Source organism: Phodopus roborovskii, unplaced genomic scaffold (assembly GCF_943737965.1).
Source record: "Phodopus roborovskii unplaced genomic scaffold, PHOROB, whole genome shotgun sequence".
Classification (NCBI taxonomy): Eukaryota; Metazoa; Chordata; class Mammalia; order Rodentia; family Cricetidae; genus Phodopus; species Phodopus roborovskii.
Genome location: NW_026126636.1, coordinates 7,392,804 through 7,410,307, shown reverse-complemented (window position 1 = coordinate 7,410,307; position 17,504 = coordinate 7,392,804). Strand labels below are relative to the sequence as shown.

The following is a 17,504-nucleotide window of genomic DNA, read 5'->3' as shown; positions in this document are numbered from 1 at the left end:
CCTTATATAGGTATAACAGCTAGACGATTGGTTGAGGAGTATGTGTGCAGATGTTGAAATGAGCCTACACCAATGGGTAAGTAGGTATAGTAAGTATTGTCTAGTACACGGTCTTTGCAAACTCGCCCCCACACCAGCCCACCCTGTCTCAGACAAGCGAACAGACCAGCGTAGACCGTCAAAGCCAAAGGGTTTATTATAGGTACATACAGTGTGCGCCTGCCACACCGCCCTGCACCCCCCGGCCCCGGCTCCCGGTCTCCGGGCAGCCACTGGGGCTGCCTGTAACCCTGATCCCCCCACTCCCAGGGAGGTGCTCCAGCCAGAAGCATGCAGGGGGGAGGGCTTCCCCACCCCCCTCCCCTCGGGAAGTGGCATTTACAGCTGGATGGGGAGGAGAGAGGAAGACAATTTTGAACTTTGACTCCCTTCCTATTAAAAGCCTTCGCGGATGCGGGGCGGGGGAAGGAGGGGGAGGTCTACATTTTTGCAAAAATAAACTAAGTCAGGGATTAACCGCATGGCTCTGAGATGGCGGAGTGCAGGGGTTAAGGGCCCCTTCACTCCCTCTTCCCAGACAGATCAAGGCAGCATTGGAAGTGAGGTAAAGGCAGGGAGGGAGTGTGTCCCCTCCCCACCCCCTAGCACCCTGGATGGTCCAGGGGACCTCACCAGCGCCCCCGTGTCCATCCTTAGGGCGGAGAGGAGGCCAACGGATACTGCCACCTCCCAGGTCCCTCGCCACTCCAGCTTCTTGGGGCAGGATCTGACGGTGGGGCAGGGGGCTTGGCTCAGCTGGCTCCCTGCCCGCCCCCACCAAGCTCAGTTATTGCATAAAAAGAATGGAGCCCCAGCACCTGGGGTGGGGTTGGCGAGCGGGAAGGGACCGAAATATGGCTCTAGGGACAGCAATCCCCCACCACCATTTCTTGGAGTGCAGGAGAGTTCCCTTCCATTCCAGGGCCCGCCGTGACACACCCGCGGTCATTCCTGCCTTTGCGGATGAGAAGGTGTCTTTGTGTCCACAGTGCGGAGAGGAGGGGCAAGGAGACTTGTCAGAATCCAGTGTGGGGGAGGGTACCTGGAGTCACTTCCGGCGCCCGCTGGCCCTACGCTCCCCGCCCTCACGCTTGGGGTTGCCCTCATCTGTGGATGATGTGGTAGGTAGTGTCTGGCCCCAGCGGGCGATCTCGGCGTGTTCCGCTACTGAGTTAGCCACAGCCTCCAGCCAGCCATTCATCTCCTCCTGGCGGAAGAAGCAGGGCAGGTCCGTATTTGGGGGAGGATCTCCACCACACTGCCCTCCCTTAGCTTCAGCTTCTTCTGTTGTGGAGTAATACAGTGGAGCTAAGGGGATTCCTCTCTAGGCACTTCTGTGGATTTATTCACTTCAAGAGAAACAGTAGCATCATCTATAAAACACCCTCCCCACACAAAAAGATGAACAACCCAGACGAAGAGAAGCATTGAGCAGAAGCTTGCTGAACCCTGACACCAGGCCCTGTGCTAATTGGCCTCCGTGTACAAACTTCACTTTTTTTTTTTTTTTTTAACAAAAGCTCGGGGACAAATTATTGGGGGGGGGGGCAGAAAAGGAGCTCAGCGGGTAAAGGAACACCGGAGCCCGATGCAGTGTTTGATCGCCAGGACCCACACAGTGGAATGAGCGCACTGATTCTGGGAGCCTGTCTTCTACCTCCACACCCAAGGCACAGTACACGTGCACCCACACATACTCATGAACACACACACACACACAAATAAATGTAATGGAGCAGGGTGATGGTGCACCCCTTTAATCCCAGCACTAGGGAGGCAGAGGTGGGAGGATCTCTGAGTTCGAGGCCAGCCTGGACAATATAGAGAAATTTCTGGGACTACATAGAGAAACCCTATCTCAAAAACAGAAAAAAAATAAAAAAATAAAACTTAGGAGCTGGAGAAATGGGTCCATGATTAACAACGCTGGCTGCCCTTCCATAGGACCAGGATTCCATCCCAGCAACCATGCAGAGGCTCATAAGTATCCACGACTCCTGTTCTAGGGGATGTACCACCCTCTTCTAGCCATGGTGGAGTACCAGGCAGCCACATAATACACATATGTACATGCAGTAAACATAAGTACATGCATGAAAGCATACAGATAAAATAAAAAACTTCTTTTAAAAAAACCCTAAAAGGTTCTTTAAAAAAAAAAAAAAAAAAAAAAAACCTCATTCTTTTATCTGTGTGATGTGATGTTTGAGAATGTGTGTTGGGGGGAGGGAGGGGTGTGCTGTGCACATGTGTGGAGACCAGAACAGGATCCAAGTGTCCTGCTTCACCACCACCCCCCAGCCTAATTCCCTCCACACAGGGTCTCCCAGTGAACCTGGAGCTGTGGTCACCAGCAAGGGCCTGTGAATCTCCTGTCCTTCTTTGCCCCCATTTCTCTGGCTCCTATCCCGGGACATTCATGATACATCACATCAACTTTCTTTAGCTCAAAAAGCTGTGATGCTCCCCACCCAAGGTAAAATACTCCCCGAATGCCCCCCCAATATCAAAGGCTCTAGCCCCTGGAACCTTTCTGGGGCCATTTACCTCACCTCAACTGTCCTCCTGCAGTCATCTAAGCCTTTTCGATTCTGCCCTTTGGGTTATCTCTATGGGGATCACACATTTCTTTTTTTTTTTGACAGGGTACCCCAGGCTGGCCTCAAACTCACTCTGTATCCCAGGATTGACCCTCCTGCTTCCACCTCCCATATGCTGAGATTACAGAAGATAGTCATATTCAACCTTGATCATTCCCTGTTTTGTAGGGAGGAGGGAGTTCAAGACAGGGTTTCTATGTGTATCCCTGGCTGTCCTGGAACTCACTCCATAGATTAGGCTGGCCTCAAACTCACAGAGCTCTGCCTGCTTCTGCCTCCTAAGTGCTGGGACTACAGGTGCACACCACCACCACCGGGCCTCCTTTTTCAAAATTGTGCTGGTATGAATATATGCCGTGTGTGTGTGTGTGTGTGTGTGTGTGTGTGTGTGTGTGTGTGTGCGTGCACGTGCAGAGGCCAGAAGAGGGTGTTAGATCCCCTGGAACTATAATTACAGGGAGTTCTGAGAACAAAACTCCGGTCCTCTGGAAAAGCAGGAAGTGCTCTTAACCACTGAGCTGTCTCTCTAGAGCTTGGTAACCCCCTTTTAAACTTACACCTACCATCTTTCCAGCCTCCTGAGTGGCCATGACAAAGAAGATGGACTTAGCCATCAGGGCCACCGGCTACCTTCCCTCCATCACCACTGACCCAGTAAGCTCCTCCAGACTCTCGCTGCTTTCCCGGTACAGCTTTGATAGGTCTGGCTTGTGTGGGTCCTTCTATAGCCCTAACACTTTGGATCAGGAACCAGCCAGGAAGCTATACTAGTTAGAGATCAACCTATGGTGTGAAAGGACCAGCACTTACCTCATCTTTAGCCTGGAGCAAGAACTCGCTGCCATCCTGGGTCCTATAGGAGACACAGGATTCAGGAATCTTGAGGGGCCTAACCCGTGTCCCCATCATCCACTGTCCACGGAAACCAAGAGCCCACTGGGGAAATAAAGCAAAGCGGAGACCCCTCCCCCGCCCTTCTCCCGAGGGAGGGACTCACTGCAGCTTGAAAACATGCTTCTTTTTCTTGTAGTCACTAGCCACCTCGCTGGTGGCTTTGTGCAGGCTGAGCGGTTGTTCCCCACCATGTGTGCCCCCCGATGCTGGGCCTTTGGAGTCCTTGTAGAAGCCCAGCTCCCCCTTGCTGAGCACACAGTACAGGTTCACCCATGACCTGGGGTGATGAGACGTGATTACGGCAGAGCTGCAGAATTCTGCTTGGGACCTCTACATCATTGCCATCACAGAGTGTATGCTGGGTCTTGCTACTGGACCGTCCTACCTCTGGCCTTTTGTCCTAGCTACTTGGGAGGTGGTGTCTAGAGCTCCCAGAACTAAGACTTTGCCCAAGCGGGCCCCTACTGGGCTAACCCTTCCTTCTCTTACTTCATATTGACTTTCCTAAATGCAAGACACAAGTTGGGTATAGGGATAGAGCCAGGAGTAGGTAGAGCCCTTGCCTAGCATTCACTAGCGTGGAGCTGGGGGTATGCCTCTGTGCTGTAACATACGGTCAGAGGCTTGATCCCCAATCCTGAAAAAAAAAAAAAAAAAAACTAAACTGATTCCTTTACAAGCCCTTGCTTCCCTCATCTCATTTTCCCCACGCATCACCTTCAAAAATCTGTGCCTCACTCATTAGTTCTCATTTCCGCACCTTCCACCAAGTTCCTTCAAGGAAGGACTTACAGTTTGAAACAGGGTCTAGTCTCCCCACCCGGCCAAAGTCCCAGTCTAAGAGTAAGTCCCCTGACAGGATGATAACATTCGGCAGGTGTCCCTGTTCATTCCCACCTTGGTCTAGGGATGAGGAAGAAAAGCTAGCTACAGTCAGCACCACCCAAGTCTGAGCCTGTCCACTTTGTGTCTTGGGTCTAGATCTCACTATACCCCTTTTGGCTTTATCTGTCCCACATTCTGCATCTCAGTTGGACAAAAAAAAAAAAAAATTGGACAAGTATATGCTGGACTCACTCCAAAAGTAAACACATGCACACACAAACACAGGCACACACACGTATGTATTCACGCGCGCGAGCGCACACACACACACACACACACACACACAGATGAGTTAGGGCCTGAAAAGATGGCTCAGTGAATAGGGTACTTGCAAGCAAGCCTGACAACTTGAGTTTGATCCCAAGGGCCCACGTGGTGGAAGGAGAGAACCGATTCCCACCAGTTGTCCTCTGACCTTCACACACAACTTCCACCCCAACACAAATACATAAATGTGATTTAGACAGCTTAGGAAAAATCCGCTCATCTGGAATGCTGAGGCAACTTCCAACATTCCACTAGGTCCTCTGGTGAGGTTCTGTTCCTTTTCAGACCCTCATTTGAAATTTCAAGAGTGGAGGGTGTGAGTTATTGGGGCAGGGGGGTCCATACCGCCCACTGATTGGATACTATCTTGAAGCTCCAATTCACACCCCACCGGAATCATCGAGATTAGACTCCACATCCAGTTTGCTCCTTAGCCATCGCTGATATTGAATCCCAACTTATTCACGTTAGGGGCACTTCTGTCATGGTCCCATCTCGCTCTCTCCTCTTAGCTATTGGAAACTCTAAGCTTCGACCACGCCCCTCCCCGCCACGGGTTGGAGCCTTTTGAACTCGAGTCCCGCCCTCCTCCCGCCCAGCTACTCATTCATGAAACACCCTGAGCGGGCTCCCCGCCAAACAAAGCCCCGCCCACGCGCTCACCGGTTGGACGACTTGCGGTTAGCGTCGAGCTCGCGCTTGCGCAGCAGGAAGCCCTCGTGCTGCACTGTGTGAGTGGGCGGAGGCGGAGGAGCAGGGGCGGAGCCTCCCTGGGCAGGGGCGGAGCGCGAGCGCCGGCTTCCCCCGCCCTCACCACCCTCTCGAGGCCGTGGCCGCCGGCGCGGCTTGGGCCGGTCCCGTGCCCGCGGCCGATCAGGCCGAGGTGTCCGCTCGGGCGGCTCAAGCCCGTTGGGCAGGCGACCGGGGGGAAGCTCACGAGGCTGAGGCAGCGACGGCTGTGTGAATGAAGGGAGGGGGGGAGAGGGGTACTGTCCATGATGACTAGGGGGGGCATCCTGTCTCGGGGAGCCCGAGGGCCTGGGGTCCCATCTTTCTGCAGGCCCGCCTATCTTGGAGGGGAACATGAGAGGACCCTCAGGGCTGAGGGGACCCTTTAGGTTTGGGGAATGGGTCACTCGAATTTAGGCTTTGGGATTCCGGAAGCTGGGAGGTAGGGACAGGGTCTAAGGAAGGTAGACGGTGCATAGAAATTCTGTGGGAGGAATCTTGGGGTGGTTTCTTGTGTGGCTAATGAGGGAATTGGGCACCCCACAAGGCTGGAGATATAGGGAGTCTAAAATTGATGGGGGAAAGTTTAGAGTCTACTATGTGTGTGGTGGTGGTGGGGTGGGGTCAAATAAAGCTCTTGGGTCTGTGGCTCAGTCTTTGAACGGGAGAATATGGGACCTCAGATGACCGCAAGGTCCGGGAAGGAGGATGGGCCAGGGTAATCGTTGCCCCTGAGATCCTGGCCACTAAGGGTTTATACCCACCCATCCCTGTAGCTCAACTTACCACACCAGCAGGGAGCCCGGGGCCTGCCTCTTTCTCCTGCAGCTGCTCCACGATGTCAGCTAGGGTGGCCTTTCTGGAGAACAAGGGCAGCAGACCCAAGTGAGAAGCAGTACCTTTCGCCATGGCCCTGCCCGGCTGGACACAGGGGCCTCCATAGCAGGCCCCTGCCCACAATAGGGATCTCACCTATGTGTGCACCTTGCACACCATGGGCGTTCCTGACACAGCTCCTCGAAGTACAACCAAAGCCCTCTCTCCAAGGTTTTCTTGCTTGTTTCAGTTTTTAAAATATTTTTATTTTTAATTTTTTGCAGATTTATTTATGTGTGATACACATACATATGTGTACCATGTCGGTGCCCGCAGAGGCCAGAAGAAGTCATCAGATCCCCTGGAACTGGAGTTCCAGATGGCTGTGAGGTACCCAGTGTGGGTGCTGGGAACCAAACTTAGGGCCTCTGGATTTTATTTATTTATTTTTTATTTATTTGTTTTTTGGAGTCAAGGTCTGACCGCTGGCCTCCCTGAGGGTAAACTTGGACTGTGTTCCTCCTGCTGCTGTCTCCCAAGTGATGGGAGTACAGGCAGGGGCCACCACACTCGAATTACTTGTTTGTTTTAGAGCCGGAATCTCAAATGTAGCCCTGGTACTCAGTATGTATGGTGCCGTGGCTGGTCTGGGATCCAGTTCTCCTTCACACCTATGGGGTAGGGTCACACAGGGGTCACCACTCCCTTCTGTCCTGAGACAAGGTTTCTCTGTGTAGCCCTGACTGTCCTCACTCTGTTGGCCAGGCCTGCCTCGAACTCACAGAAATTCTCCTGTCTCCTGAGTGCTGAGAGTAAAGGTGTGTCCCACCAGCACCTGGCTGTCCTTTGAGTTTTAAGCACAACAGAAGGCAAGCCGGTGTCTTCGAGCTTTTGAGGATACTGTTGTCTTCTCTACACACCCCCCTGAGCTTCCTTCACTGCTGATAAATGTGCTTCCTTCACTGATCCTGGCCCTTCCGCCTCGACCTCAGAAGTGGAACATTACAGGCTTGCCACCACCGTGCTCACTTGGGCAATTCTGAGCCCAGAAGCCCAGCCCTTGCCCCTCTCCCCACCCCACCCCAGCCCACAGCTTTGGCTTCACCTCGGTGACAAGATCCTCACCCCTTGACCAGCTCTCCTCTGGTTGGAGTCTCCTGTTCGCTAGACTCCTGTCGCTCCAACCTCCGCTCCCGCCGCTCCCGTCGCCTCTCCATCTGCTCATAGCGACCCAGAGTAAGGCTGTGTGGTCCATCATGGTCCGCGGACTCCTGGCGCTCGGGCCGCCTCCTCCGTGCAGCCTCCTCTGGTTGTTCCGAGGACTCCTGGCGTTCTGACCGTCGTCTCCGTGGCAGCTCCTCCGCACGATCCGCTGACTCCTGGCGCTCCGGCCGGGCCCGGACCTGCTCCGTCACCGCGGGGGTTCCAGGGGTGTCGGTCGCGTCCAACGCTGCGGCTGTTGGGGCGGCGGGTTCTACCCTCCCCGAGGCCTCAGGTAGCCGGTCAATGCGCGGCTGGAGACGCTCGGGCTTGAGCTCCTGGCGCACATACCCAACCCGGGTCCGCACCTCCGCTGACAGCGTGTCCGAGGCCCGGCGAGCCAAGGGCTCCAGGCCCCTCTCATAGCCCCCTGGACGCAGCAAGGGCGCCGCCTTGGCCGCCAGCTCGGTGGGGTCCCCAAAGAACTTGCGCCCCAGCAAGGGGGTGGGTGGCTGCTTGCTCTGCTCTGCCTTGAGTTTCTCGATCTGGGGGCAGAAAAGTCAGCTCAGGTCAGGTTGGGGAATGCGGCAGGGCAGGGCGAGGGAACCTTTCTCGAAGGTGCTGGCCATTCTCCCTCACTGCTCTACTTAGCTCCTTGGAGAAGCAGGGTTTTCAGCCACTGCCAGTTCTCGGACAAGGCCACCTTCCTATTCTTTCCACAAACACCCAGTGCTTTTGCAGGAGTGTAAGGGTCTCGCGCTCCCTCTCCTCCCCTCCCCTCCTCCCCCTTCTGCTTCTTCGGTCGGTCTTTGTTTTCCCGGTTGTGTGTGCGGTGGGGAACCACACGAAGACAGGGCTTCAGGTAACCCAGGCTGGCTCCAAACCGAGGATGACTTTTGAGCTAACTTCTCATGCTCCTGTCTCCACCTCCCAAATGCTGGGAACACAGGTGTGTGCTACTACATCTGACCGCTAAACAGTCACTTCCTCTGGGTGCTTTTCTGACCCCCCCACCCACCCACCCACATCTTCCCTCAGGGGTCCCTCAGGATCCCGGCTTTTTATCACAACTGGTTTTTGCATTCACGGTATTCAAGCCTCATATTGGACTCTTCAAGACCAGAGCAAAGCCTTCTTGGTTTCCACAGCCCCCTCAACCTCCCTCCCATCTCATCTCCCCTACCCCAACCTACTTTTCCTCATCAAAAATCTTGGCCCCGTCTGGGTTGGTAACTGTCGATGACAGGTCTGTCCCTGCGCCTTCCCTTAGGGTTCAGGAAGGATCTATGTCCTGTTCCACCCAGTGCAGGGCCAGGCACCCAGAGCAGGTGTTATCAGTCTAATATAGAAGGGTAGGTGGGGACGGTGGGTGGGATGCAGGATCTGGGGTCTGACCGTGGTCAAGCGCCGTAGAGAGCTGAACCTCTCCTCCCAGGCTGCGGCTGCTTTTCGGAAGGCCTCATGTCGCCGGATAAGCTGCTCCACCTCATCCACGCTGCTGCCCAGCTCCCGGCTCTGCAGGAGCGGCTCCTGGGCTGTCAGCCAGGCATCAGCCACCACGGCCTCCTGAGCAAACTGGTGCACCTCCAGCACTGAGGGTGGGCACAGGAGGTGAGGCACCAGGAGAGCCTCAGATCCTTCCCTGGGGTGGGAGCTATGGTTTTCTGGCCTCCCATACCCTAGGGCTACCCCCACTGCAGCCTTGAGAGCATGAGGACTAAGGCTATTAAAAAATATATACATTATATTTATTGTGTGTGTGTTAGGGTGCAAGCCTGTGGAGGTCCGAGATCTAAAGTAAGGCAGCCCTCTCATTCGCCTTCCCAGGCCCAGGTTATGGAGACCCAAGGGTGGTTTGCAAAGCATGCTCAAGTCACTTGTCATCCTCTGTGTCCAGGCCCTTACTCACTCTGCTGCAGCCACTCCCAGTGCCGATCCCACTTCTCAGACACCTCCTCCTTCCGGGTTCCCAGCTTGTCTAGCTGTGCCTGGATCTGGGAGAGTGGGTGGGTGGGGTGAGAGAGGCACCCCGGGTGTGCAGAGCAGAGAGGGGACCCCCCCTGTTTCTCTCCCACCTCATCAGCCATGGCACTCTTGTTGAGTAATAGGGAACGCCCCAACTCCTGGCAGGCCGTCAGCTCAGGCACGCGAGCCTCCCATTCTGTCTTCAGGCCCTGGTGGTAGTTCATAAGCACCTCCACGGATGAGACATCCCTGCAAAGGGGCGAGGAGGACAGCATGAGCTGCATGCTGCCACCAGAAGCCTTGGTTTTGGTTTTCAGATTTTTCTAGACAGGATTTCTATGTAGCTTTAGAGCCTGTCCTGGAGCTCAAGCCGTAGACCAGGCTGGCCTCGAACTCACAGAGATCCACATGCCTCTGCCTCCAGACTGCTGGGATTTAAGGCGTGTGCCCCCACCATCCCAAGACACTGCTGTTCTACAGAATCCCTGGATAGTGACCTTCTCTGGCCAAGGGTGCCAGGGTCTTCATGAATTCAATGACCCAAAGGTGCCAAATTTTTGCTTTAGTGGATCTACAACATCAAGTCCAACATTTTCTTCCTTCTCCCTCCCTTCAAGAGGGTCTCTCGTGTAGCACATACTGGCCTGGAACTGGCTGTGTAGCTAAAGATGATACTGAAGCCCTGATATTCCCGCCTTTGCCTCCCAGTGCTGAGATCATGGGTGCGGTGTGCGCCACACTGAGCTTCACTTTGAACTTGTAAAATAAAATTACTTTTTAAATTTTTAATTTATTTTTTTTTCATTGGTGTTTTGCCATAGGTGTTATGACCCCTGGGACTGGAGTAACAGGCAGCTGTGAGCCACCATGTGGGAATTGAACCAGGGTACTCTGGAAGAGCAGTCAATGCTTTTAACCTCTGAGTCATCTCTCCAGTCCCAATATTTTACTTTTTTTTTTTTTTTTTTTTTTTTTTTTGGAGTCCCATGTAGCCCAGATGGCCTCAAACTCAGTATGTACTTAAGAATGTCCTTGATTCCCTGCCTTTATCTTCTCAGTGGTGGGATTGCAAGCATATGTCCCCGGAACTGACCTATTCAATGCTGGGGATGCAGCCCAGGGCCTCACGAGTGCCAGGCAAGCATTCCACGGACTGAGCTCCCCACTTGTGCTTGCTTTTGAGGCAGGGTCTTGCTAAGTTACCCAGGCTAGCCCTGAACTCATTCTACTGCCTCAGCTTCCTGAATATCTGGGTTGATAGGCCTAGTGTTTCCTATGCGAAGTGGTTGCTGGAGGTCTGGGTAGCTACCGAAGACCGCCAGAGGTAGGCAAAAAGCCCCAGATGATGTAAGTAAGGGGCACCTGGGTTTGTCAGCTGCCCCGATCTGGCCCGCGATGCCGTCCATCCAAGAAAGCAGGTCACGGGCCTGGCTGTGGAAGCGCAGGGCGTCGGCCGTGGAGCTGACGTGCAGACGAGCATCCTCACAGGCTGCCAGCAGCTCCTTCCAGCCCTGCAGCACCTCCTGCTCGCGGCTAGCGATGGCCTCGGCGTGCTCGCCCGCATACACCGTCCGCAGCTGGGCCGCCCCCTCCTGCAGCTGCCGTACCTGAGGGGCGTGACAGGTCGCGCAGCCGCCCTAAGCTGCAACAGGCTCCCCCCACTTATTCATCTTACTTGACCCAGCCTCCACCTTTCCTCCCTCCACCACCAGTGGCCCACGCCCCTTCCTCTTTCTCCTCCCCAGTGGTCCAGGCTCCTCCCTCCCTCCCTTCTCCCCCCGCCCCTGTAGCTCAGGCTCCTCCCTTTACTCCGCCCCTATAGCCCAGGTTCTTCCCTCTTCCGCTCCTTGGTGACCCAGGCCCCTGCCTTTAGACCTATGCTCACCTCTCTTCCCCACCCACGTGGCTAAGGCTCCACCCTCTTTCTCCCCTAAGCCCCCCCCCCACCGCCTTCTGACATCTCAGACTCCGCACCCTTAGGCCTGCTGCCTGGTCCTTCGCTTGCCAGTGCTCTGGCTTTTACCTTTACTACCAGGTTTCTTTTATTTTGCTGCCTCAGCTTTTGATCGGGTAAATGTGTCTGCAGCATCTGCTGCCTGCTTTTTCACGCAAGCCCACCTTTCATTTCTCTCAGAGCCATCTGATTTTCCCAGGAGCCCTCTTTCCACCCTAGTGTCTACCCAGTATAATTCTCATCTCCCCTCCCCCCGCTCCATTTACATCAGACCTACTAGTCAGTTTCAAAATGCCTGTTCAATTTTTGTTTTGAGTCGGTGTCTCACCATGTAGCCAAGGATAGCCTCAAATTCAGGATCTTCCTGGTATTACTGGGGCGTGATATTGTGTGTGTTAGATTACATAAAAAGCTCCTCTCTCTCTCTCTCTCTCTCTCTCTCTCTCTCTCTCTCCATGGTTACACTCTTTAGCCCAGGCTAGCCTCAAACTCTTGACAATCCTCCTATCTCAGCCTCCCAAGTGCTAATGTTTCTCAGGCCTGCGCTACCACACCCAGTTTAGATTATTCCCTGTCTGATAGGGGCAGGAGGCTCAATGCAAGTTCAAGGCCAGCCTGGTCTACATAACAGGTCTCAAACCAGCCAGGGCTCTCTGTCTTAAAAAATAATAACAATAATTTCAGCACTGCCACGCCATGCCCCTCACCAATCTCAACTGAATTCCTTGGCCCCATGAGGGGTACCCACTTTCCCTCTGCCCATTCCCTCTTGTCCCCAGGTGGCTTTCTCTGTCCACACCAGCCTGCTGACTTCCCAGCAGCCGTTTGCTCTGTCGCCTACACTCCCAGCCACACTACCCAAGCCCTCCCACTGGGCTCTGGGGCCGCCATCGCCCCACCTGGGACACGAGAAGCTGCAGGTCATGCTCGAAGGCTCGCAGGGTCCTCTGCATGGAGCTGGCGCTGGGTCTGGGCTCTGGTGGTGCGGTCAGGCGTGGCAGACGCCTCCGCTTCTCCTCAATCTGCCCTTGAAGCTCTCGGGCATCGCTGAAGAACTTATGCAGCTCCCGAGAGGCCGCGAGCAGCTGGGCCCGAGTACCCATGAGCTCCAGCAGTTCGGCCCAGGCCTCGTTCAGCCCGTCCTTCCACTCAGCCATGGTGGCCGCCGCTGTGTGACCGCACTCAATCAGCTCGTCCACCATCTGGTTGACCGCCGCCAGCCGCTCCCGCCCTGCTGTTCCCGTCTCATTGGCAAACTCTGAGAATTTCTCCTGTAGCACCTGGGACCAGGGGTGGGGTGGGAAAAGACCACTAAGTGGGTGGCAATGCTGCGCACCCCAGCCCCCTCCAACCCGCTGCCACGTAACAGGTATGACTCATGATAATAAGCACTGTTATAATAAAATAATATCTACTAGTTCTTGGGTGTTTGTAGCAGTGATAGAAATAGTAAATGATAAAAAAAATGTGATATATAGTATTAAAAACTAACGCCATGCTAGGCATTGAGTGTTTCTTGTGTGGTGTTGTAGCCAATGGCTGGCCTGAAACTTACTAAGTAGCCAAAGATGCCTGGAAGTCCTGATTCAGGTCTCCCACCTCTCAGGAGCCACCAGCGCTTCTTACATGTGTTTACAGTATATATGAATGCATGCGTTTCAGGCCAGGAGGTGGGGTAATTCAAAAGGAGGCCCAGAGGCCTTCATAGGCTACACAGTGGCAGCTAGTATCACCGGAATGTGGTGGTCTGAAGGAGGAGGGCCCCCAAAGGCTCATGTGCTTGAGTGCTTGGGCTGTAGTTGGTGGAACTGTTTGGGAAGGATTAGGAGGTGTGGCCTTGTTGGAGAATGCACTGGGTGCATGGGCGCTGAGGTTTCAGAAGACTTGGGCCTCTCTCTGCCTCCTACATCTGCTGTTCATGCCACCCCACCCTAGTTTCACCATCATGGACCCCAACCCTCCGGAATGGTCAGCCCTACTAAACATGTTCTTTTATAAGCTGCCTGGGTCGCAGTGTTCGGTCGCAGCAGAAATGTAAGTAAGACACAGAATACATATGAATCCTCACCGACACATGCTCGAAGTCCTGGCCCAGCTCTGGCGAGCCAGCCACCACCTCCTTCTCAGCCATCCAGTGTTCCAGCTCATCCACCTGGCGGCTGAGCTGGTATAGCCAGTACTGCTGTTCTAGGCTCACCCTGCGTTCTTCGCCCAGCTCCTTGAGTGCCACGTAGAGGCGATCCACCTGGGACTGTCGCCGGCTGATCTGCTCACTGGTGGTGGAGATGGGGGAGGGTACAGAGCCCACTAAGACTTCTGGGGGCACCTGTAGCCTCCCCTCCCAAAGCAGGACTGTTTCCTCCTGAGTCTTTGCCAGGGTCCTGTCTCTTAAGTTCCCCTCTGGTGGGGCTGTTTCTGTAAGCCTGGCACCCACTGCTGTAGCAATAATAATAGTAAGTGACACTAAAGATAGACATAGTATCAATAACTAACATTCTGCTAAGCCCGTGCTGGTCCCACATTTTCTATGTAGCCAAGGATGACTGGAATTCCTGGTCCCTCACTACTGTTTCCATAACTGGATACGCTCACCCCCATCCAGTCCTATTCCGCGCGTTTTATTGCTTTTGTTTAGTAGCCTAGTGTCTATCTTTGGTCCCTTGTTGATCCACAATGATGTGGGCCTGGCTCCTAACTCCCTCCCTCTCGACCCAGCCAGAGGTCCATCATCTTCAGTCTCAATCTCCAGGCTGTGGGCCTGGGTCTTGATCTGTTGTCCCTCTAAGATCCCCGCCCCCCCCCCCACGCCAAGCCCTCTAGAGGCTCAGCAAGGTCACACCACCCAGCTATACCAGGAAGGCTCAGGTCCCACCACTATTCTTATTTCTGCTCTCCAAGGTTTCCAGTCCTTCCACACATCTGCCTGTCCTGATTATGTCATCTATTCACCTCTGTCTGTCTCTTCTCTCTTTCACCCTATTGACCAGGCTGGCCTCAAATGTGCAGCAATCCTCCTGTCTCAGCCTCCCGATGGCTGCGAACACACGCGTGCCCCATCAAACCCGGCTCTGATACTCTAACTCAGTCCTAGCCATTGTTGGACCCTTCCCTCCGAACTGGCCCCCGCCGCCACCCGCCCACCTGTCTGGGTGTCCCATCTCCAGCAGCGCCCGGCACTGGCGCGACAGCTGTGCGATGCTTTCCTCGTAGTTCTCCACGCCCTGCTCCAGTTGTAAGTGCTTCTTAAGCAGCTGCAGGGTGCTCTGTTCGTCCTGGGGGCACATGGCGCTCACCATGAGGCGGCAGAGGCCGGGGAGGGGGGGGCTCCCGGCTCCGGCATCCCCGGACCCCCTCACCCCTGTTCTGGGCGCACCTTGCCCTTGTCCTCACTCATCATGAGCAGCTCCTGCTCGCCCAGCCACGCCTCCACCTCCGCCACATCAAAGTAGTACTGTTCCACCTGGAAGGCGGCGTCCAGCGTCTGCTGTCGTCGCTCTGCCGCCTCCCGCAGTCCCGCCCAAGCGCTGTGCAGTTGCTCCTGGCCGCGACGCACCGCCTCGGCCTCCGGGCTGCGCAGCGAGGCCAGCGCGCTCGCGCGCTCCAGCACCTCCTCCAAGCGCGGCCCGTGCGCCTGGATCTCCCGCCGCAGGCCCTGCCAATGAGACGTCGAGCAGAGAGGAGGAGGAGATCAAAGACTCCACGACACCCCGAGCCTCTCTGCCGACTGGCAGGGCCACTGATCTAGAGTGGGCATCCTCAGGTCCCCTGCCAGGGACCACGCACGCATATGCCCACGCTGCAGGTGCGGTAGGCGGGAAAACAGGCTCGGCCAAGTCAAGGGAAGTCAGTGAGAAAAGTGGAGGCTGGCTCCTAAGACCCTACTGTCAAGTCTGGAGATGTAAGGCAGGGCCCTTGGGGAGGGCTGCCGCTTATGGCTGGAAGGAGGCAGTCTTTTGTAGTGACATTGAACCTACGACCTTTGGAAGGCTCAGAAAGCACTCTGCTATTGAGCTGGTGGGATTTTAGGTTGGTGCTCTACCATGGAGTCACACCCGGGTCCTCTCACTGGAGGATTCTAGGCCTTTACCCATTGAACCATCTCCCTGGCCGCCTTGTGTAAAACTTTTGAGTAGTTCTCTTTGTTTTTTGTTTTTTTTTTTTTGTAATGTGTAAACTTGTACCTGTTGGAAGCCTTTCATCAGCAATTAAGGAGAAGACAGTGACCTGACAACAAAGCTAACTCCGAAACAACAAAAATGAAGCAGAGACCCTTGACAGACTCTAGATGCCCATGGAGACAAGTCATTCTCCCACTCTCATCTACTTCTCTGGCCATTTTCAATGATTTATTTTTATTTCATGTGCTTTCATGTTTTTGCCTGCATGCATGTCCATATGAGAGGGCCGGATCCCCTGGAACTGGAGTCACAGACAGTTGTGATCCACCCTGTGGGTGCTGGGAGTCGAACCGGGTCCTCTGGAAGAGCATCCAGTGCTCTTAACCACTGAGCCACGTCCCAGCCCCTTACCTAGCTATTTAACTGGCTTCTTTTCTAGCCCTCACCCCCCATGGGTCCTACCTCGCTCACCTGGCTCGGCTCACCTGGTTCTTTTTGATGTATTGCTGGACAGCCTGCAAGCCATTGCCTCGGTCTGTCTGCATGGCCAGCGGCAGCCGCTCTTGAACCCATGCCTGGGGAGGACACAGGGGAGGGTCAGGGAGAGAGTGCACCCAAGGACGGCTGCCTCTCAACTAGCCTTAGACCCCTGCACATGCAATGATGCCCTTCCTTGCCTCGGCCCCAGGGACAGCAGCCTATGTGACACCCTCCATCTTGTTCTCTGCACTTGGGGTTCTCTTCCCAATCCCCTCACCCCCTTTTTCCTCAGAGAAGACATCCTTTCTGCCAGGAAGCCTCCCACCCTCTGACTTTGAGCTTTGAGCTGCCGAAGCCCCTCAGAGTTACCATCATGACCCTCACCATCCTAGGGGGTCACTGTCTAGGGACAGGACTGAGTCCTCTAGTGGAAAGCAACAGACAACAGCTGCCATGGACACCTGCTAGCATCATACAGCCACAGGGCCTGGCCAAGAACGAGTGAGAGACTAAACACATCAGCGAATGGATGAATGATTGGATGATTGAATGACTGGATGCTAATGAGTGATGCCAGGCATCAAGACCGATGGATGACAGCCAGGAGTTCTGAGCACGCTTGCAACTCCTGCACTTGGGAGGTTGAGGCAGGAGGCTCAAGAGTTCAGTCATCCCTGGCTACAGCGCCAATTCCAAGCCAGCCTGGACCACACGAGACTGTCTCAAGAAGTCAAAGAAAGAAAGAAAAGAAAAATCGGTTCACCAGCAAATGAACGACAACTGGAGTAAATGACATGAAGGACTGAAGACTCACTCCATCGGACTCTCACCCTAGGCCAATCCAGCTTCATTCACCCTCTGCGCCCCCAGAGGCAACCCCCGGCCTTAAAACCTGCCGCATCCCCGAGTCAGCTCTCCAAGTCCCCACACACCCACGCCCCGCCTCACCAGTTCGTCCTCCAGGTCATGTGCCACCTGATGCAGCTCCTTGGAGGCCAGCAGCAAGCGGCGGCGCTCCTGCAATGGCTCCAGCAGGCGTACCAAGCGCTCGCCCACCGCGCTCTGCCGCTCGCCCACCAGCTCCTTGCTGGCCTGTTCCAGCGGCAGCGCTGCCGTCTGCGCCTGCAGCTCGCCCACCTCACGGCACCACTCCTCCACCTGAGACTCCATGGACTGTGGGTACAGGGGCACCGTCAGCGTCAGCAGTCCCACCCTCCTCCCAGGCTCCTTATCGTGACAAGGCACTCACCTGGGCAGGCCATTCCATTCTCCCCCTGTTCAATGGCCCCCAGAAGACCCCCCCTCCCTCGGCAGGAACCTATATGGCTCCACACCAGTCCCTACCTCCGGAGGTTTTGCCTGGGTGTGGTAGGATTGAGCCCTTCTGCCAGGCATGGTCTCCCTTGCCAATCAGATTTCAGCTCCAATGCCATTTTCTTAAAGAATTTCAAAGGACCACCCCTCCCCACAACTAAAAAAAAAAGGTCCATCCATCCCTGGATTTTCTTCAAAGTTGAATGATCTCTGTTTTACTGTAGGAAACTGAGGCCCAGAGAA

General features: G+C 54.9%; 2 protein-coding genes across 2 annotated transcripts in view; one reads left to right on the top strand and one right to left on the bottom strand.

The window, feature by feature from the left end:
* Positions 1-17,504, top strand: part of Sertad1 (SERTA domain containing 1) — a 135,829-nt gene that overhangs the window by 17,030 nt on the left and 101,295 nt on the right. The window lies entirely within an intron of this gene.
* Positions 174-17,504, bottom strand: part of Sptbn4 (spectrin beta, non-erythrocytic 4) — a 78,967-nt gene continuing 61,636 nt past the window's right edge. The window contains exons 21-36 of the mRNA XM_051206947.1: positions 16,896-17,120; positions 15,953-16,042; positions 14,723-15,001; positions 14,491-14,621; positions 13,418-13,622; positions 12,249-12,629; positions 10,758-11,002; positions 9,506-9,644; positions 9,340-9,424; positions 8,826-9,022; positions 7,356-7,975; positions 6,201-6,273; positions 5,349-5,641; positions 3,637-3,810; positions 3,450-3,492; positions 174-1,246 (exon numbers count right to left, since the gene is read on the bottom strand). Of these exons, the coding sequence (XP_051062904.1) occupies positions 1,088-1,246; positions 3,450-3,492; positions 3,637-3,810; positions 5,349-5,641; positions 6,201-6,273; positions 7,356-7,975; positions 8,826-9,022; positions 9,340-9,424; positions 9,506-9,644; positions 10,758-11,002; positions 12,249-12,629; positions 13,418-13,622; positions 14,491-14,621; positions 14,723-15,001; positions 15,953-16,042; positions 16,896-17,120 (3,339 nt within the window). The 3' untranslated portion in view covers positions 174-1,087. The remainder of the gene's footprint in view (positions 1,247-3,449; positions 3,493-3,636; positions 3,811-5,348; positions 5,642-6,200; positions 6,274-7,355; positions 7,976-8,825; positions 9,023-9,339; positions 9,425-9,505; positions 9,645-10,757; positions 11,003-12,248; positions 12,630-13,417; positions 13,623-14,490; positions 14,622-14,722; positions 15,002-15,952; positions 16,043-16,895; positions 17,121-17,504) is intronic.